General features: G+C 40.5%; 1 protein-coding gene across 2 annotated transcripts in view; it reads right to left on the reverse strand.

Annotated features, from left to right (window-relative positions):
• Positions 1-857: 857 nt before the first annotated feature.
• disc1 (DISC1 scaffold protein) overlaps positions 858-22,927 on the reverse strand; it is a 53,006-nt gene continuing 30,936 nt past the window's right edge. Inside the window, exons 12-14 of one of the 2 annotated variants that reach the window (XM_061836923.1) lie at positions 17,566-17,809; positions 15,378-15,422; positions 858-6,754 (exon numbers count right to left, since the gene is read on the reverse strand). In XM_061836923.1, the coding sequence (XP_061692907.1) occupies positions 6,614-6,754; positions 15,378-15,422; positions 17,566-17,809 (430 nt within the window). In that variant the 3' untranslated portion in view covers positions 858-6,613. The remainder of the gene's footprint in view (positions 6,755-15,377; positions 15,423-17,565; positions 17,810-22,927) is intronic. The other variant, XM_061836922.1, reaches the window with a different exon arrangement.

The following is a 22,927-nucleotide window of genomic DNA, read 5'->3' on the forward strand; positions in this document are numbered from 1 at the left end:
TATCCAGACTTTGCACAGAGAACTTCTGCAATTAATTTATTGAAGATGTTTATTGATTCTGCATAAATCTTCTCCCTGCCTGATTGCGCAGCATAAGTAATTTACCAGCTGAGTGATGAACTCAGTTGGCTTGAACTCACATGGAAAGCCTAAAAAGAGTTGAAGTTGAAGTGAAGCTTCGTGTGCTCAGCGGCGATCAGCGGGAGAAATCAGCACCACCTCTTGTGCAATGGCCAAAAACGGACTGGCAAGAAATCATTTATTCATCCATTCTCTCACCTGCTTATCCTCACTAGGGTCGCAAGTGTGCTGGAGCCTATCCTAGCTGACTTTGGCCAAGTGGCACAGTCCACCCAGAATTTGTCGCCAGTCTATCACAGGTCACATGTAAATAAACCTTTCACACTCACGTTCACATATACAGGTGATTTTAAATCCACCATGTTGTTGGATTGTGGCAGGAAACTGGAGCACCCTGAGAAATACAAACATACGAACATGCAAACTAGACAGAATGTGGAGAGAGAAACCGTCAAAAGTTCAATATCCAGCATACAAATACGTTCTCGAACCACTGCGCACTTACCGTAACTATTAATGTGGAGACAGACAGTCAACATGCATTTCTGGGTTTCCCTTAAACCATTTAAATAATATAGACATTAAAAAGTAAACATATTATTGTGTTTTACAACAATACTTAACTATATTTATAATGTTCCTGCTGATTAAAAAAAAAAATGCAAATCCTGTGGCCAAAATGTACATGGGCACATAACTTTTGTGCCTCTAACTGGCTGTTTAACAAGCACCTTTTAAAATACTTTATTTACTGATACTTTATTGATCAGTTTGCATAAGATTAGTGGTGGGTTGTGACCGCCCAAACCACAGCTGGGGGGAGCCAACCTCTCCCTGAAAATTGACATGACATCAGTGGTTGGAACGTGACAAAATACAAATACACATTTACTGTACAAAAGTACATTTTTCAGGTGTCTGCACTGTATGCTTGGATTTCAAATGACTTTTTACTTTTATTGCCTACATTTAAACAACAAAAAATGTACACCTTAGTACGTGGTTCATCAAGATGGGCTTGTTACCACTGATAGTTGAACCTCCTTAGATGACAACACAAGATTAAAAAAAAAAGATTAAAATAGATTAGAAAACAGAGGGAACTTCAAACCTGATGGAGATCTTGATTAATTGAGAATCATTTTTTAACAGGTAAAAAGAACAGCAGCCACATGAAGGAATATGAACTGGGCATTATAGACATTGACGCAAGAGATTTAGAAAATATCGATAGTCTCCATCCTTGGCCTTACTTAAGAGAAGAGTTGGATGTCACCTCAAGGTTGATTCATGACAAGTGAGCGTTGTCTTGGCCTTCAAAAAATACATTTCCACTATGCCAATTTATCAAAAAGGCATTGCATTCAATTGCCAACACAAATTCTGTTTACTTTTGCACTTAAATACATTTCAGAGTCTGTCATTTACACATGCTTTTGTGACGTAAAAGGAAACCCGAGTACCTGGGGAAAACCCATGCAAGTGCCAGGAGAACCAGAGAATTCCATTGGAAGGCTGGAGCTGAGATTCTAATCTCAAAGCTCAACGGTGACTCAAACATGATAAAACTAGTATACCACCATGCTGCCATTATAAAAAATTAGAAAGTTAATGCACTTAAAATATTTGAAAAGTCAGAACTTGTAACCAGTGGTGTGGAAATGGGGGGCTGGACGGGGCGGGTGGCCCCCAGGCATCCTCTCGAAAGAGGGCACACATACATCTCTCCGGTGACACCCGAACCTCAGCGGAGCATTGCATGCCGTTGCTGGTCATAAATATTGTTCCGGATCCTATTGTGCAGGGTACCTAATGAAGGCTCCAGCGAGTGTATACAACAGTACTGTAATCGCATGCAGAAGCAATTTCATCCCATGTGAGTAAACATATTGCTACTATACGTGTTTCTGCTCCAAACCATCTGTATCTCCTCCCGCCCCCCTCCAGCCATGTTATGAGACCAACTGCTTAATGGTTCGCAGTGTGGTTCCACCACCAATTCTATTACGAGGTGGGCTTATTTCGGAGAAAGGCCTGCGTGTTGTGCGTGCTGGGTCTCTCGAGTCTGGAGGCTGCCTCAAGCTGATAGATGGTGAGTTCTCTGGCCTGGAAAGTGCTTTTCGGCCTGTCAGCAGCGTGAGAGAGGCATTGTCGGGGTGGCTGGGAGAAAATGCCTGCACTCGTACTCAGCTGTGTTTACAAGGCAAGGCTGCACACCCTGAAGATGATTCCGCCCCGACCCACTACACAAGACTGGATCATACGGAGACAAAGCTACAGCGGACCACCTTCACCACCACTCGGCCCCTGCTACTTTGTCTCACAATTAGCTACAGCGCCGCTGCGGAGGTGAGATAACAAAAGAAGCTTGTATCCCCTACAGACCTCACTTAGAGGACCTTTATTAGCGTATTGATAGCGTCGACATGTCAACACTGCCCCCACTTGCCTGGAAGGATGCCCACACATTCTCCATGAGGGGCCGTCACCAAATTGGCTACAAAAAAGAAAACAGCAGGACACATCATCAGGCAGGACGCTGCAGGCTGTAATTAGTGAGAAACAATGGACAATAAATAGGAATTATGGGAATGCACAGTAAATTAAAAATAAGATCATCCCATGAAAGTACAACAAACAAAAACATGTTTGGAATGAACAAGATTTAGTATTGGTCATCATGCAGTCAGTTGAGCGACCAGCTGGTTTTTTTCCCTCTCTGCCAACTGATATTTTATCCTTTAAAGTTGCTACTATTTGTGCAAATAATTAAATAACAAAGGCATAATCTACTTGTTTTGTATTAGGAAGTATTAGGGCCACAATGAAAACACAATCACACACAAAAATTCGACTAATGTTTTAAAATGTTAGAAGAATCATGTCATTTTAATCTGAAAAAAAATCCATCCATCTAAAATCAATACTGATTTGATGTGAAATGTACAAATCGATGACATGAGAATTTCTTTTTCAAGAATAAAGTAATATTACATATCGGAACAAACATGTATACCTGTGTTTAAATTAGGACTCTTCTTAAGAATGCAGCCAAGTAAACTTTGTTATAAGAGTCGATGTTTTGCTAAACAAACACCATCGTCAAAGTCATTTGTTCAATGTAATTATGTAAACACGTATGTCTGTTCCTGAGAAAAAACTTCCAACACCGAAATCAACTTATGTATATTTGTTTGATCATCAACCATACATGATAATATTCAATATTATCCATTGAATATATGGTAGATCACTTCTCTGCATAATACTGTATTTTATATATATATATATATATATATATATATATATATATATATATATATATGCTTTTTTAAAATCAGTGTAGCCCTAATACTCCTTTGTAATTTCACCCTTCAGCCGCAAAGCAGAGTAATTGCATTTTCAAAATTAGCAACAGTGTTCAAGTGAGCACCACACCCACAAAATTACATCAAGTCCACTTGTAAAGAACAAAATACAAAAAGATCCGCAAGAACCGAAACACTAACCTGAGCCCTTATGTGCATTAAAAGATTGTCTTCTTTGTCCCACAAATAACCAAAAAGTGGTGTAAATTTGGAGGGTTGGTTTTATGATTGGTAATTTATATCAAAGACCAACATTCAATTAAAAAACAACACTTCATTTCATTACTTAATATAACTGGAACAAAATTAGATTGAGAAGCCAAAAGGCACTCAGCTATTTGGAATTAAAATGTTCTATCCCTGCATGTTTTTCAGCAAAACAAGAACTGGAGACTTTCAGCAGTTCCACAGGGGGGCTGCTTGTAAAATGCTTGGAGTGTGGCTTTACAAAAAAATGGGGGGATGGGGTCAGTTGTGCTGCAGAGTGCACAGGTCAGGCTCCCAGTGTGAATGCTCATAAAACAACAGGCATCTGCTTCAAATGTCCCAGCTGTCGCTGAAGTACTGGTCCTCTTCCTCCTCTTCTTCCTCATCCAAAATCCCATTTTCCGCAAGGTCGTCTTCGTCTTGCACTTTATGATCGTGACCCTCCTCCTCGGCTTCCTCTCTGAGCAGAGCGAGCATGTTTTGCAAAGTGGCTTTAACTTCCTGAACTTGTTTCTCCAGTGACTGTGCAGTGTGGGTTAGGGAAGACCCCGATGGAGTTACACACTTGCATTGGAATCAACATAAGAGGCACAAATATCAGACTAAAACGTGGCACTTGAGGCTCTAGATGCTTAACGATAATAACAGTGACGCGATGAAGTCATCAATGTCCAATTTGGCCACCGAACTGATTACTCTGACAGATCATCACACTGTCGTCGATTTAACCCTCTGCACTTGAAGAGTGAATTGGAGCAATTCGCTATTTATGATCTCATCAGCTGTGCTGGGTGGCGGGACCCAAGCAAAGCGACACTACAGCTGTATTATTCATGAGCCGTCAATGGACGGGATAGAGGCTGTCGTCACAGGGGACTTGTTTAACCTGCTTGGAAATCCAAATCAAGCCTGCGAGGGTCCGGCATAAGCGTTAAATCAAAGGGGTGGCCTGACAGCAGATGGAGCCCGATGGCTCGTTTTACTGTTTCAATGGGACACAGATTGTCTCCATCCATTATTAAACGGCCATTAAAAAAAAGCCTGGATTCCACAGAAGGTTCAGCAACACAGAACATTGACGGTTAATGAATCGCTAGTTCAACTACGGTTTATGCGAAACAATGCAGGGCGTCCACAAAGTCTCTTCATGATCAAAAGAATTCTTCCAAATGCAATTTATCAGAAATATTAATCAGACTTGTAGAGTAAAAAAAAACTGTTTGAAATGCCGGAAGCCACATACTGCAATTGTGATTAACTTGAAATGTTACACACAAGTCTATCTTAATATGGTCAGCAAAATGATCTTTAGACAACAAGACAATCATCGGGAATTTGTTGTTGTAATTTCCATGAACTTATATACAGTCCTGTGACATATATGGTATGTTCAATCCGCAATTATAAACAGAGTCACATAGGACATTTATGTCCATAGAAGTTGAATGGGATTGGTTGAATAAACATGACATTATTGCAGTTTGCAAGTGTCCATACTCCCTCGATCATCATAAAATGTTGTCATGATATCCTACTAATTATTTTGAGCACAACAAATGCCAAAACCCATCCATCCATTTTCAGTTCAGCACTTTGCCCCCTATAGGGTCACGAGTGAGCTGGAGCCAATCCCAGCTGACTTTGGCTTCTCAGAGGGGTACAGGCTGGACTGGTCACAAGAATATCACAGGACTCATCACCGCTATGGAAAATTTAGAGTGTTCAGTTGACCTTATCCTCTAATGATGTATGCTTTTGGAATGTGGGAAGAAGTCTGAGTATCCGGAGAAAACCCAGACAATCCCAGGAAAAACATGCCAGTTCTACACAAGAGCATTCAGAGCCCGAATCTCAGAGCTACCTTGTGACCAGATACCAATTACCTCAAAATCACTGTGCTTGAAAAATCACCATTGATGTACAGTATGGTATATACCACAAATGGCATCTTGTTAAAAGAGAACTAGCCTGTAATGACATGATGGAAGACTGAAATATCTGATCACTCATGAACAGAGTGTAGAAAAGAAGGAAGAGGAAAATGTATCACGCTGATCGTTGACTCTAAAATGTAAAATTTATTTGAATGTATGGTGCCTTTTGTACAAGGTAAAGACACGAGGCTCATCTTCATCCCTGTCTTGGACTATCAATTTTTCAAAAACAAATGAAGAAAAACACAGTAATCTACATCCAATCAGCTTTCTAATTAGCACGGAAAATGAAGCTGTGTGACCTATAATCAGCTTCAAACCTTCCATGTGACTCATTATCATGGATATTATAATGTTCGCCAAGCCAGATACTGCAGGCAAGAACAGGTGCAGTGTGGATTGGTGGTGAGTGTATGTGTGTGTGTCGGGGGGGTCAGTGAAAAGATGGAAGTTGAAAGTATGAAAGCTTTGCACTCAAGACAATGACCTTCCTCTATTTGCCACAGCGCTGCCTCTGTCTGCCTACTTTAATCTCGGTGCCTGACAATGGCAACCTGCATTGGGCGACACTGCAATACTTGGACACTTGGACTTTTACCATGTTATTTTCGAGTTGGCACATCATGCCTGTCAAGAGAAATGTTCTGATACCCACTCAGCTTCAATTCCCCTAAATGTCAGATAACACAGCTTGAGCTATTTAACATTGGAGGGTTAACATTTGGTAGCGTACAAGTTGGTAAGCCTTCAGGAAACTACGGGTCTCAAAGAGAGATAGAAAGAGAAACATCTACACTATTTTTCACATCTGTATATCTAGAGAGAAAGGAGGCCCCGTATCTCAGTGGTTGGAGCACTGGTTTGGTAAACCAGGGGTTGTAGGTTCGTATTCCCCTGGGGCCTCCACTCCCTGAGAAGGGTTGCGTCAGGAAGGGCATCCGGCGTAAAAATTGTGCCAAACATATATATGCGTTCATCTGAGATGACACCCCGAAAGGGACAAGCCGAAAGAAACACACATATCTAGAGAGAAAGGATATCAGCGAGTGTCTGATCCCGATTCAGAATGGCCATCTGTAAGTCGTCCTCCAGGATCATTAGTCTGTCACTGATCAGCTCACAGCGCTCGGCCAAGTCTGCTGCCTCCTCATCGCTGGAGACAACCTGGTGAGAGGAGGCAACAATGGATGAAGGTAAGATGATTCACAACAGTCCCTGACTATATGATAGTAACGATACTCAACGCAATCCTCTGACCTGCTTGTAAAAAAGAAAGAGATGGCTCTCATTTTCTCAATAGGATACTCAATTTACACCCCACTATATAAATTTCTTAGAAGTGTTCTATTAAAGTGTATACAGCGCATGCAAGTCAGGAGGAGAGTGGTTTGGAAGCATCGTAATCTATGTCGCGTTTAAAGCAGCTAGTGTGGGATTGTTTATTGACTATTTTGGATAAATTGGAGGGTCATATATCAGGAGGGCATATTCGGCATGAACAAAGGACTAAGTCACAGAATTGTGCAAGTTAAAACCAAACTTGTAAGAAGTTATACATATACATTGGAAGTCAAAAAGTAGTTATACCCAATTTACCCCAATTTTAGTTTCTGAAATGTTCACAGTTTGTAGTTAAAATATCATTAAATAAGGTTTATTTTTCATAAAAAAAATAAAACCCAAAAAAAAAAAAGTTTTGTTTAAGAAGAAATTAAGTCACTGTTGGATGCCTGTCAGAAGCAGAGAGCTGTAATTGAACTCCCGGCTTTGGAAGGGGAATTACTACTAAATAAAAAATTGAAGAGGTTGCAAAATGTGCATGGGGTTAGGGTTACGTGGTCAATGATGATACATGATGGTGATGTCATCAGCAGGGACTCCACCATCTTCCGTGAGCAATGCTTCGCCCCTAAGAACTAATCCCAGAATTAACCACTGAAGATGGTCTGCCGTTGCTTTGCTTGGTCACTTGCCCATGATGTTCTCCGCCCATGATCTTGGACACCCACTTTTTGACTGCACTGTAGTCTGTTGTAGCTTCCCCATGCGCACTCGTAGAACGAACAGGTAAGTTCCTGACATTATGTATAAGGCCATGCGCCTTAAAGTCACATCTTCATGACAGTTGTTGTGACTCAGATTCTCCCATATAGTAATTAGAGCCAAAGTGGGGTTGGAATTGAATAATGGCATCGATATTCATTCCAGTATGGGAACTGGATTGGAATTCACATTGATTGAGTTTGGTCATGGACCAAAGTTGAGTAAAACTTGATACATCACTCTGGAATTATATGTTGATGATCACCATAACGAATACACTCGTGAAATATGTGCTCATGCAATAGACCTGCAAGATGGTACATGTAAAATCTTCCCATCTGGAATAGCCAGACCAACGTACACTGTGTCGGTATCTGATAAGCCTCCAGACATCGTGTACACACCGCCGGGTCACAAAATATTGACTTGCACAATCTAATGAGATGCTCTACAAGAGCTGTATCAAAACCTCTGCCATTTCAAGGATAAAAATGCTCAGCTTTAATTGAGACTTTGAACAGTATTTTAATTTTGTTCATGAATGCCCGCATAAAGCAGTTCACAGTATTGTATAATATACATTATACAGAGCGCTGAGTCTAATATTTTGATGTATTCAGTCATTTGGCTAAATGAGGCAGGCGAAATAACAGTGACATCTCCAAATATGATGCAGTGCAAGTCGACACCACAGCAAACGACGTCCACTTAAATTAACATATTGTTCATCTTTATAGCTCTCAGATTGTGTCGGTTCAAATTTGGGATGCATGCTTGTATTCTTCAAAGAGGCTGTAATGTTCTCTGGTCATGAATATCATCGCGTATCTAATAAGTTCAAATATAAATAATACAGAAAGTAAAGTAGAACAATGTATCATAACACCAACAAATGTATACATACAGGAATAGCTACCATGACTTTAAATACAGTAGTATGAGTTCTTTAATATTTTGAGTATGAAAAGTACCGTACTTTAGTTAGTAGAGAACCACAATGGATGGATTAAGGTTTAGTTGTGTATCAATCATAATGTGCTCTATCATGAACACTTAAGAACTTTGGAAATTTAGCAAAGATAACGTGGCTTTTTCTATAAATATAAAATAGCTTTTTTGGAGTCATCTGTCCTCAATGCTTGTTGTGGTCGGGCTTACATACACTCATATGTTCTTTTGCTGAATGGACCTCCAGTTCTAAATTAATTATAGTGTATATTTGGCTGACACCTTGCAAAATTTCCATGAGAGTACAGTGAAGAAAATAGGTATTTGAACACCCGGCTATTTTGCAAGGTCTGCTACTTAGAAATCATGGAGGGGTCTGAAATTTTCATTGTAGGTGTATGTCCACTGTGAGAGAGATAACGAAAAAGAAAAATCCAGAAATCACAATGTATGATTTTTTTAACAATTTATTACTGTGATGCAGCTGCAAATAAGTATTTGAACACCTGAGAAAAACAACGTTAATATTTGGTGCAGTACCCTTTGTTTGCAATTACAGAGGCCAAACATTTCTAGTAGTTATTCACCAGGATTGCACACACTGCAGGAGGGATTTTGGCCCACTCCGCCACACAGATCTTCTCGAGATCAGACAGGTTTCTGGGCTGTCGCTGAGAAACACGGAGTTTCAGCTCCATCCAAAGATTTTCTATTAGGTTTAGGTCTGGAGACTGGCTAGGCCACGCCAGAACCTTAATATGCTTCTTACGGAGCCATTCCTTGGTTTTCCTGGCTGTATGCTTCGGGTCATTGTCATGTTGAAAGACCCAGCAACGACCCATCTTTAATGCTCTGACTGAGGGAAAGAGGTTGTTCCCCAAAATCTCACAATAGATGGCCGCGGTCATCCTCTCCTTAATACAGTGCAGTCGTCCTGTCCCGTGTACAGAAAAAAAAACCCAAAGCATGATGCTACCACCCCCATGCTTCGCAGTAGGGATGGTGTTCTTGGGATGGAACTCATCATTCATTTTCCTCCAAACACGGTTAATGGAATTATGACCAAAAGGTTCAGTTTTGGTCTCATCTAACCACAAACCGTTCTCCCATAACTCCTCTGTATCATCCAAATGGTCATTGGCAAACTTAAGACGGGCCTTGACATGTGCTGGTTTAAGCAGAGGAACCTTCCGCACCATGCATGATTCAAACCATGACGTCTTAGTGTATTACCAACAATCACCTTGGAAACGGTGGTCTCAGCTCTTTTCAGGTCATTGACCAAGTCCTGTCGTGTATTCCTGGGCTGATTCCTCACCTTTCTAACGATCATTGAGATCCCACAAGGTGATATCTTTTATGGGGCTCCACTCTGATTGAGAATGACCGTCAGGTTTAGCTTCTTCCATTTTCTAATGATTGCTCCAACAGTGAAACTTTTTTCACCAAGCTGCTTGGCAATTTCTCTGTAGCACTTTCCAGCTGAGTGGAATTGTACAATTTTGCCTCTGGTGTCTTTGGACAGCTGTTTGATCTTGGCCATGTTACAAGTTTGAGTCTTATTGATTGTATGGGATGGACAGGTGTCTTTATGCAGCTAACAACCTCACACAGGTGAGTCTGATTCAGGATAATACATGGAGTGGAGGTGGACTTTTAAAGGCAGAATAACAGGTCTCTGATGGTCAGAATTCTAGCTGATAGACAGGTGGTTAAATACTTATTTGCATCTGTATCACACGAATAAATCGTCAAAAAAATCCTACATTGTGATTTCTGGATTTTTCTTTTGAGATTATCTCTCTAAGAGTGGACATGCACCTACGATGTAAATTTCAGACCCCTCCATGATTTCAAAGTGAGAGAACTTGCAATATAGCAGGGTATTCAAACACTTATTTTCTTCACTGATTGTTGCTGAAATGTATCTGAGCCACAATGTGATCTCGCATGAGAACCCTGGAGAACTGTTGGACAGCAAACTATAAAGCCGCCAAAATGTCTGTTGGTAGGATGCCGAGGTCATAAAGACAGTAAACATCAGGGTTACGTGACCTGGGCTCACTGCGAGTCTAGCGCACTGCATGATGGGAAATTGTAGGAGCACAGTGCAGTAGGGCACTTAAGCATCGAGGGAACAGAGCCGGCCATAATTAGAGCAGGCTCTTTTGAAGACATGGTGTCCCAGTTTTTTTTTTTTTTTTTTTTAAATCGGGCAAGGAGAACATGTAGACACTCAAGCGCAAGAGTACACAGAGACGCTTAAAACGCACACACACTGTTCCTATCAAGAGAGTCACATCTGACTCATGGCTGCAGGTAGAAAATATCAACTCCCTGCAGCTCAAAGGTGTCAAAACAATGAGAATAGGAGTCAATTCTCTGCACTGTGCACCAATAGCACTCCCTCTTAGATAATGCAACAAACACGTACATCAAAGAACAACTAAAAGCCAGAGGTGCTACAGTGTGATGTATCGCCCATCTCCAAAACAACTGCGATAAAGCAAACCAAAGTAGCCCTGGTAATGATTGGCGATAATGCTTTCAAGATAACATTGTTCTCTCGTTTGCGGCAGTTTAAGTGTATGTCAGTCCCCACAACATATGAAACTAGGATTCGTGTCCTCCATCAACAAAAGGAAAGCCAGTCAAGCTAAAGCGTCACTTGGCTGTTTGTTTCTGGGCTGTAAAGGTTAGCAGCTTCTTTAGCAGATAAGAGTGCCATGTTTGTGTAGCGGATTGATTCTATTCTCCAGCCTCCAGTCGCTCTTTCCAAAAGTCAATAGGACCCGAGGAGAGGAAAGCTCAGTGTACACACACTGTGATGACGTTCTTGATAGGTCTGTTTGGGGCTTTTTCCAAAGATATACAACCATTCAACAGAACACTAACGTGATCAGCACAATGCACTCTTCTTGCTCTTGACAAATTTGATCCGTGACCCAAGTGAGGATAAGGGGCACGGAAAACGGATGGATGGATAGATTTTAGTGTCATGTGCATGTCAAAATACATAAGTGAGACTTGTCAGCACCGGCACGGCATAGTGGCAATTTGATGAACATTAGCGCTAATGTTCAGGGACCCCCAGTAAACAAAGCAGGCGTAATCAAATTATGGAGAAATGCAATACTCGGATGCACGCAGGCCTTGTCATCGTTATCTCGGCAATCAAGACTCGAAGGCAGGATGTAACTGTTGTGCTCCCCAAGGTACTGTTCAGTCAGAGAATATGAAGTTCAGAAACAGGGCACCGGCTTGATATTTATGGTTTAGATGACTTGAGATACTGTACAAAAACTTTTACCATCAAAACTGCATGAAATACATTATAACAAACTTCTCTGTCTGTTCCACTTCTCAAGCTTGCCTAAATGCTGGTCCCACTAGCTAAAGTACAAATACTGATGTATGGTACCGGATCAGTTTATTGTCAGTCCTCAATTTAATTTATGTGTGACGTGTGATTTTAGTTCATTCTTTTATTATTTTTCAAGGACCAAGATTTTAACACTTCAATGGCTCCACTAATATACTGTAATACTGTACATGACTATAATATACACTCCATCCACTCATTTCCTACTGCTTAGCCAATCAGGGTCATGTGTGGGCTGAAGTCTATGCCAGATGACTTTGGGTGAGAGGAAGGGACTGGTCGCCAGTCAATTACAGGATTCATAGAAACAGACAACTATTCACACTATCAGTGGTGGTCCTAGTTTGAATGGTGCCCTGTGCAGTACCCAATGGATAGGTTTCCAATGACTTCACCGCAACCCTGAGACCAATCGGATAAATTAACGATGGAAAAAAACGTCACGCTTCACCTGTCACCTGTGTTCTCTGACCTCTATGACACACAAGATGGCATGATTGGAAACCTATCCATTGCACCCTTGAATCCCCAGCTGGAATGAACCTTATAATTTCTTCAAAATATACAGAAATATAAAGGCTTTTCACAATCAAGATTTTTGGGGCCAATCACCAATCATCGAGTCTAAACGATAACAGATCACCAACCTGATCACCTGATGGACCAATGTGTCTATTTAAATGGCTTGTTAGTTGACTGTCTATACTTGTGTACTGAATTGCTCTAAAATATATATTTACAATCTATAATGTATCTTTGTTCATTTTATTTATGTCAGAGAGCCATAGTGACAAACAGAACAAATGAATGGTCTTCCTTTAGATGGCAGGAAGTACATACAGTAATTAATGTACAGTAGCTACCCTTTGTGACATTTTTGCTTGTTGGTGTGCCATAAAATGTTTCAATTGTAACATATGAGCCTTGACTCCATAAATGTTGGAAATCACTGGTCTGGTTAGGTTGTGTATTCTAATCAGTTAGATTAAAGCAACATTAAAACATGCGAGAAATAATGGCTACTAACGTACTGTAATTGAATTATATTATTGTAATTAAATTACTTCATTCACACCGAAACTGTAGAGCATGATTCAACGGAATGGCAGAGCATCTTTACACAAGACCACTCGCGCTAGCACTAGCTTGTTAGGCTACATAACGTTTTGTTTCTTGCTTGTGAGCCGTATAGTACTACAAGTACATACATGTACCTCAAGCAGGCCTTAAATGAATGTGCTCTCCTGAGCACAAGTGACCATCAACACAATTTTTCCCCCATTTTGTTCTAAGCAAGATTGTTGTTGTTACCATGGTAATGAGCGTATCTTGTCGCGTTTGAGTTGACAAATGAAGTCCAGTGATTGTAAAAAAATGGAATACGGTGGTATCAAAATACCCTATACACGATTTTAATCAGACATGGTGCAATTGTGAAGGAGAAAATTTGTCTTGTAGTCTAATCCAGGGATTACATGTTGTCTGTCTGTCCCACACTGTCAATGTTCTTTTTAAATAACTTTATTGGTGGTCAGATCCTTACAATTCCACATCAAAAGACAAGGGACAAGGCTGAAAATAAACTGCTTTTGAATGTGAATTTACTGTACACGACCCATCCGATCAATGACATTATTAGTTGAATCGGAAAATTATGACATTAAAGCCGATCAGCCGATAAGCATAAAATGCTAATTATCGGCCGATACTGATCAGTTCAAATGGATCAGTGTGAAGCATAACTATAAACAAATAAAATGACAGCAAAGAATATTTATAATTTAGGAAACAATTAAAAAACACATTTCACTACCATGCATGTTTTTGGAATATGAGAAGAAACTGGAGTGCCTGGAGAAAAACCAAGTAGGCATGCAGAGCACATGCTAACTCCCCACAGGTGAGACAGGATTTGGACCGGCGTCCTCAGAACTGCGAAGCAGATGAAGTAACCATTTTTTATATGGATTATTCTCATTAGAGTCAGAGGTGAGTTGGTCCCTATCCAAGTTGACTTAGGGCCAGAGGTAGACGACACCCCGGACTGGTCGCTATCCAATCATATTCTAACATCACCATAATGTTTTGTTAATAATTAAAAGTGTCTCCTCTAAATGCGTAACCCCGGAATCCCATCAAAGCAAATGGTCACTTTGTACTGAATTCTAGTTTGTTGCTGCCATGCAGAATGAGGAGGGTACTAAAAGAACCTTGAGAGGATAAAAGAACAATTAGAAGACATTAGAAGGAAATTGAGTAGTGCTGAAACACACACACGCAGACACAAATCAATCTCCATTGGGCCACCGGGGCAGCAGCTTGGCAGCAGCTAAGTGGAAATCATTTACTTAAAGTCATTACGGAAAGGAGAAAGAGGTCAGAATGTGTTCTTGCCAGAGAATTCAGCTCTGCCACAAAGCCAAAATAATGTCGTCAACACCACCAGGATGAAGTTGCCATCTTATTAATGGGAATCACCCTTTGTTTTGCCTTTATGCATCCATTTGAAATACTTTTCTGCTAACTAGTGTGCATCAAATCGGACTGGCAGAGGCAGATCATTCCAAACAAGCTGTTTATTTTGTCTTTTTCATTTAGATAATGAAGATAACCAAATTATTTGTAATGCCTATCAATAATACATACATCCATTTTCTGAGCCACTTATCCTCACAAGCATCGGAGGAGTGCTGGAGCCAATCTCAGCTGTCATTGGGCGTGATGCAGGGTGCACTCTCAACTGGTTGCCAGCCAATCGCAGGGCACATAAGACAGACAGCTGCACTCACAATCACAACTGGGGCAATTAAGAGTGTCCAATTATTGTTGCATGTTTTTGGGATGTGGGAGGAAACCGGAGTGCCTGGAGAAAACCCACGCAGGAACGGGGAGAACATGCAAACTCCACACAAGCGGGTCCAGGACTTGAACCCCGGTCCTCGGAACTGTGAAGCCAACACGCTAGCCAGTCGCACCACCGTGCCGTCATCAATCATAACAATGCATTTATTATGACATCAATGCCCAGTGAGAGTTTAATTCTAAAATTAGCACAAGTGTAGTGTTTTAAATGCATCAGCATTTACGTCCAGTCTAAGAAATTATTCATCCATCAACTGCAGTATCTGCACAACAATTCAGATTCCTTGTACAGTGGCTGTAATTTGACAACAGCATCCATGTAAGTATTTTACACAGAGACGTTAAAAATGTTGAATACGAATTGATAAATCTATAAGACCGCATTCGCATGGAGATCACTATTGGTCAGTCAAAAATGTAACTGAGGTCCTGTTTGAGTCAAGGTCATCTAATTGATTGTTCTACATCCCACCAAAGCAACATGAATGAAAGTGACACTTCAATTAAAGTGCAAACATTTAGCCACACAGTGACTGTATTAACACGACTAACCTGTGGGTTATTATCTTCCATGCAGAATAAAAACTCCTCCAATTTCTGCACAAAAAAAGGAAACATTTGTTAAACCCACACAGACATAAATCATGAGTTATTAAAAAAAACACACACAATTTACAGTTGGCTCCTACATGTGAGCGGCAGCAACATTGTAATGATGCTGGAATTATTCATTTGTAAAGGTGACAAGAGAACAACAGACTAAATGGCTCATCTGGACGGCAGATTCCTTTGTTAGTATTCAAAGTGAGGTAATTATCGCGTGCAGACCAACATATTGTTTGTGGCTTCAGGTTATATGCTCATATGTACACGTATAAGCAAAGGTTCAATTATAAGTTTTAATTAAAAAGTTGTGCAGTCATTTAGTTTATGTTTTTGAATAAACATGAGTCAAGTTCACCTACAGTGTCCTGAAACTTTCCCATATACAGGGAGCCGTTACATTTTTGGGCATAGCTGTTTAATATAGTCACACCAATTTATGGCATTCCATTTTAATGTGTCCTTTTTGGAGTAAAACAGTAATTTTGCTGTCATCCCACCATCTGATTTCACTCATTATATCTTATCCCCCAAGCAATGCGGTCTGTCAAATACTGTTTTGCAGGACTCAAATTATGGTTCTTTGAAAACATGTCAACTGAAAAAAAATTACAGAGACAGTTATTATTTTCTTGGGTATAAAGTGGTTGTGATAAACTAAAAGCTCGACTCGTTTGTGTTAGTCTTGTGTTGTCGATCGAGTTAAACAGTGGGAACAGAATTAAACATACATGAAATAAACGTTTATGTATTTTTGCATTAGCGTGTGCAATTATATCCTGTTTGTAATTTGGATGTTTCCATCATAGAAGACTGAAGGGTGAACCGTGCACAGCTTGGTTGGCTCTCTCACCTTTGACTTCTTGGAGAAATGTTAGGACCGGCGAGACTTTAGCAGGGAAACAAAAGCAGAGAGAAACGAAAGGAAAGCAGAAAGTAGATTTGTGCAGTTCACATCATGAAATCAGGCAGAGCAGGTAAAGAGGACACCAGTGCAAAAATTGGAGATCCAGGCCCATGCAAAGCAGGACTGTTACAAGGCACAAGCTCGTGGGAGGGCAAAACATGACAAAACTGTCAAGGTAGACTGATTTTCCTATATCACCTACAGGCAGTATTAACGATTCATCTGTCAATTCAAAGCCATTTTTGAAGTACTATTCCACTGGAATGGAATATGCCAATTTTCTGAACTCCCGTTCCAATGTCAGTTTTGTATTGGGCAGAATAATTTGTGGATGCGGCTCAGCTCTCCATCGCCGATATCATTTTGCCACTCTTTGAGACCACAAATGGCTGAATCAACAGTGCCGCCATTTTTTTTCCACAACATAATTAATCAATAATAGAGTCCACACAAACAATGGAATGTTCAACGATCAATTAAGGAATTAAGTGATTATGGCCGCCCAAGTTGTCAGGGGCAAAACTGACCACCTTGTTCCAGTCTGAGCAACTCGTTTAATTTAAATTTAATTAATAATTTAAAATTGAGAATGTGAGCTTCTGCTGAAAAACTGCAAGTGTTACATTTCTGGGAGGCAAATAACAAATATAGCTTCGCAAAAACATGTCTGGCAAGTGCTTACTTTTTTTTCCTTATTATTTTGATAGCTGCTGGCTATGTTGACTTTGTTCTTATCTCAGACGAGACTGTCAGACTTTGTGGGTGGAGGCATGTGCGAGGAGAGGAGTGAATGATTCGAGCTCTGCCCTGGAGCAGGGGCTTCAAATCGCTGGTCAAATAACAACCGTGTACACGCACACACGCCCACGCACCCACATGCATCTTACTAACTACACACGTGCTCATAAACAATTGGTGGAATTAGGAGAAAGAAGGCCAATGGTTACCTCTCAAATGTCTTTTTTTCTTCCACTTAACAAACACCACGACGACCACGTTACACTGTTCCCGTTCAAAATTAGCGTATGTTTGCCAAACTAATAATTAAAATGAAACCTCATTTGACCTTTTAGAGGCAAGCATGCGTGTAAGGAACCCGCAAAAGCTGAAACGTCCAAAAGGGCCATGGTTTGAAATGTAAATCTCATTTTACATGCGTGACACCACATGTAAATCAGGCATTACACATACAGTAGTTCATAATACTTTTTGTCATTGAGGCTGTGTTACCTTGGTGAACTCAGAGTTCTGTAAATTGGCCTCGGGACACCAGCGGCCGCCTAAAGCAGTCAACATGGCGCAGTCTTCTTCCTCTTTGGGGGACATTTGAGATGAAACGTCGCCAGTTGTGGTGAGGTGGTCGACCACGTCCGCTCCACTGCAGATGGATGTCCGAAGCTGCATGCCTCGTAAGAACAAGTGACACGCCTCCAGGTCGGCTTCCCAAATCCGCTCCAAGCCCGAGCAGCTACAGCTAATGTTAAATGAAAATGGGATAATACGACACTATATGCAGACCCGAGACAAAATTGGGTTTCTCTTTCATTAAATATGATGAAGAAAAAAAACAAGCCACAGGATGTTTGGTCATTAAAGAAATTGTATTATCATTGTGTGCGAAGTAAAGTGTATTTTCACAGACTAAAAAAATACATTTGATTGAAGTAACTCCTTTGTTTTTTTGGGGGTGAAAAGCTCAAATAGAATAAAAGTGTATTTGTTCCGTGAACCACACTTGTATCTCAGAGCATCTTTCCCCACTGATATGAATGGAAATGCCATTATAGCTTCCCAATAAAACCCTGTACAAAATATTTTCACTTTGAAAATTCCTAATAATTTTTCACTTTATACAGACGTACAGTGATTACATAATTCAATATAATGTAAAGAATTAAACTATTTTTGCCTCATTTTTTGGGCTCAATTCAATGGACATTGTGATGCCTCTTCTGGTATGCGCGCCTTGGCCACTCGGGGGCAGTGCAATGCATCCATCCATTCATTTTCTGTATGCTCACTAAAAATACAAAATATATATGAAGGCACTCAAAAATCGTCTGTGTGCCATTGTACATACATTTAGAGTTGTTTTGCCAAACTGCTACTTGACGCAAAGTTAGTTGAGATGACCAGGTCAAAACAAAAAAAATTAGGCTAGTATCTTCAGAAACTCCTAAGTCTGGTATTCGTATCTCAAGACACTACTGTATTCTTTCCTGATGTGCTGTGATATGAAGTACATAAGAGTAACTCAGAAATGAGCAACATAGTAATTGATCAAGTGCTGCGGTTTCCTGTGTGGAAGCAAATCCTGTTAGAGCAAGAAATCTAATACAGTCACTTTAATAATAATAACTCATTAAAGTCATGTCGAGCTGGGTACTTCAAAAGGCATAATCTTTCCTTACTTTATTTCTATCTGTGAGTTTTGTCTCCAGCACCAGCTTGGTGTTGATTAGGTTGATGGCTCACTTGGAGATTTGCATTAAACTTTTAAAACTGCCTTTTTATAAAAGAAAATATCCCATAAATGATTCACCTCAGATCTCTGCCCTTTTTATGAGCGTTTTCTTTTTGGGGCCCTTTGTCTTTCCCTGACCTTTAACTAATGCATCATTTCCAAAGATGTGTGGCCGCAGGTGACATTTTGCCAACCAAATGTATTGACCTTGTTTCTCTATAGTTTTTAATCTCACTTGAAACAGAATAGAAGAATGTCACACTCAAGGGAATGGATGGAGCTGTAGCAAACAAAAACAACCTTTCTGGGATTCCATCACATCCAAGAAACAAATCAATGATGACAAGATGTGGAGAGAAATGTAACTTTGCAGCGCTTCAAAACATCTTGCCGGTTGAAATGTCCTCAATTTAAATGAATCCCTTTCTATTTTCAGCCCTGTGAAAAACAGTCAAAATCAAAAGGATCATAAAAAAACACGAAAAGATGTCTTCTCTAAACTAATAAACTTTAATGCTAATTTTGTATTTTCACCTGAGTCTGATAACTCTGAAGAGACAAATTCTAAAGTAACATTTATGGAGACAGAAACGTCTCCCCCATATTTTATGTTCTTTGCCAGTAATGAAGCTCCTAAAAATTGAATTCCACTCCATTTTTTTCCAGCTCATCCCCTGGCTGAAATATCTGCCAGCTCCGTGCCCTGCCAGTGTCCTGCTCATCAGCCCTTGCGTAACCTTCATTTTAGCGCAAAGGTGATCGAAAAACTGCTCATCCCAAACGTCCTGCACTCAGCATTTCAGCACTCGGCACTGCTTCTTCTCAATTGTGTTGAAGTGGGCTGCACCTATTGAGCCATGCCATTATTGTTATTTTACCTCTTTTGAAGAGGTACTCACATGCAAATAACTCAATGTGGGGAATTATTCAGAAATTCTTAAAATGTCAAAGCTGGCCACATCCATTAAAAAAAAGTCCTTCCACTGTGACTGCTAGCTTTAAGCTATCTACCGTAGTCACCACACTTGCCCAGATAGAGTGGAACAATTGACCCCTCCGTGGATATTGCACAATCCGCGTCACTGACCAATCAGAGGCCAGAGATCTGCATAAACCAAAGCCCGTTTTTGCTCCCGCCATTTTCCCAGACAACATTGCATGGTCCAGTATAGGTTTAGTTAGCGTTTTATCGCGTATTTGGGTTATTTAACAAAAAATATGGTTCAGAGGTGTAGTCACTGACTTTGTAATAGTGACGACAGGTATACTGAAAGGCTAGTTGGTGGAGTTCGATTCGTACCCTTTCCAAAACCGAAGACCCAGTACGAAAAATGCCTTCGAAGGATCAAACTTTGTGGAAGACCGCATCATCAACTAAATCCATCTAATATCAACCGGGACACATATGTTTGCACAAAGGTATGCCCTATATTTGATTTTCAATACGTCTCGTATAAATGAATTTGAAGTTCTTCGCTAGCATAACACTGCTGCGTGTGAACGATTGACACACTTATTCTTTGTTGAGCGATATTTAGCGATGATCGGACTGCACAAACGTGTTGATTTCTTGCTGGCTCGCGGCCGGAGCTTAACCAGACTGTGTTTGCACGAAGATATGGCCTAAATTTGATTTTTAATACACATCTCGTATAAATGAATGAGACGTTCTCCGCTAGCATAACATTGCTACGTGCGAATGATTGAATGAAATGAGAAGCATGGCATCTCTCTCAGTTAAGAATGTATTGTATTTAGGATCTATAATATATCATTGATTTGAATGAAATCAGAAGCATGGAGTCTGTCTCAGTTCAGAATGTATTGTATTGTATTTGACATTTTTACTGTTTGTCTTACGTCAGCGCACGTGGCGTGACGTCACTTCAGGAGGCGTGGTTAAGTGCCCTGTACGGAGGGGTCAATTGTGACTTGAACTACTGAAAGGCGGAGCTGTGTTCTGGTCCTGCTAGCAGCAGGACTCCAAGACCTGCCTACAGGGAATAGCCAAATGGCGACATACATCTTTCAAAGTGAATTCCGGTGGTTTGGATTAACAATGTATCCAATAGGTCATGTCATTTGTACTGTATCTTGAAAATGTGATGTTAATCCTCTCTCATTTAATGGTGTTTTGAGAAGATTTTTTTGGGGCAATTACGAATTTTCATGGGCGCCTCCATTTTGTGAGTCACATAACCTACGTGCGTGGATGTGACATAATAGGCGGGCAAAGAAAGGCTCGATTACAATGACACATTTATGGGCAGCTCTGATTTCTCAGATTTATCCTCATCTGATCAAGAAATAGCAGTATCGGTTGATCGGGAAGATGGAGGAATACTTCCATACAGATTTGAACCTGTGGCTGTAAATAATGTAGATTTTTTGGATGGTTCTTTGGACAAACAAAGGCCCCCGGAGCTAGCTCGCGACGGGAGCGCCGCCGGAGCTCACTCGTGGCTGGTCGCCAGGCCCCAGAGCTCGCTTGTCAGATTCTGCGTCATTCCCTTCTGAAGAACCATCCGAATGTTCAACATTATTTACAGCCACAGGTTCAAATCTGTATGGAAGTATTCCTCCATCTTCCCGAACAACCCGACACTACTATTTCTTCATCAGATGATGATAAATCCGAGAAATCACCACTGGCCATAATTCCATCCCATCATAATCGAGCCTTTGTTTGCACGCGTATTACGTCACAACCGTGCACGTAGGTCATGTGTCTCGCCAAAATGGCGGTGCCCATGAAAATTCGTAATTGCCGATAAAAATCTTCTCAAAACACCATTAAATGAGAGGCGATTAACATCACATTTTCAAGATACAGTGCATATGGCATGACCTATTGCAGGGGTGCCCAGACTTTTTTACCCCAAGATCTAATTCTCAAGCATCCAGCCTCTCGCGATCGACGGTGTGTTGTAATGTGATTTTTTTTTTGTTTGTTTTAGAATGACCAATGATGAAAAATATAATGACCAAGTCACAAAGATCTACCCACTACAAAAATGCAAAACATATTTATTTTAAAGTATATTGAGGATTCTTTATGTGTAAATGTATGTTTGTGTGCCTTGCATAACCGCATGAGCCAATATTACACAACATAATTAACTTTAAACATTTTTTGTAACTATCTGAGTTCACGTTGATAATCACTAAGCGCCATTCGAATGAAAATGCACTACTGGGCTGTGTCACTCACGTCCAACTGCAGTGAGAAACACTCGCAATCTCCGATCTCCTTCCACACATCAGCCATGGCTTCACAGCGCCTTTACATCTGCAGAGATTTTACTGAAGATAATATTTCTGCCTTATTTTTAAAAGCTCGTCTTGGAACAACTTCTTGTTATTAACGACGATGTGACGAACCCGGAAACGATGCTTCGGTGGCGGCTTTCGCTGTTCAACTATATTGTGTGAAAAGTGACTGCTGCGAGGCCAATTGGGATTTTAGTTCGTTTACTTTTTCTCATTCTCAGCTTGCTTTTTAGCGGAATGTCAGTATTGTATTTCCCATAAACGGTTAAAAAAATGCCGCTCCAGATTTCACTACACTGGCAGATGAGGCAAACGCACTTTGAAAATGACATCAAGAAAAATTTGTCCGCCTCTTCTTTCCGTATGAAAGTGATTTTTATATACTTTACTGCAGCATCCATATTCATGTTTGTTAAGATTTCTTAAGCGAGAGCTTAAAAGGGGGGGGGGGGGGCTCACTGACAGCGTGTTTTCTTGTACTGTCGTTTGCACATGCGTGGTGAGTTAAAGTAAAAAAAAAAATACAGTTGATGTTTTTTTTTTTTTTTTTTCCTCGGCACGCCATTGCGATCGACCGAAACTGGCTCATGATCGACTGCCAATCGACACATTAAGCACTCCTGACCTATTGGATACACTGCTAATCCAAACCACCGGAATTCCCTTTTAAGTCTCAGGCCAAGAGAAACAAAACCATCTTCCATCTTATCTCTAATGCAAAAAGATCCTAGGATTCATGTTGTGGAATTAACGACAGCAAATGCTTGTAAGGATTTCTTCACAGCACACCAGGACGGTAAAAAATGACACATCAATCCAGTTAACGTTTCCCATTCCAGCAAAGGAAATCCCATGAAT

The sequence above is a fragment of the Syngnathoides biaculeatus genome, chromosome 12, assembly GCF_019802595.1.
Source record: "Syngnathoides biaculeatus isolate LvHL_M chromosome 12, ASM1980259v1, whole genome shotgun sequence".
In the NCBI taxonomy this organism is placed as follows: domain Eukaryota; kingdom Metazoa; phylum Chordata; class Actinopteri; order Syngnathiformes; family Syngnathidae; genus Syngnathoides; species Syngnathoides biaculeatus.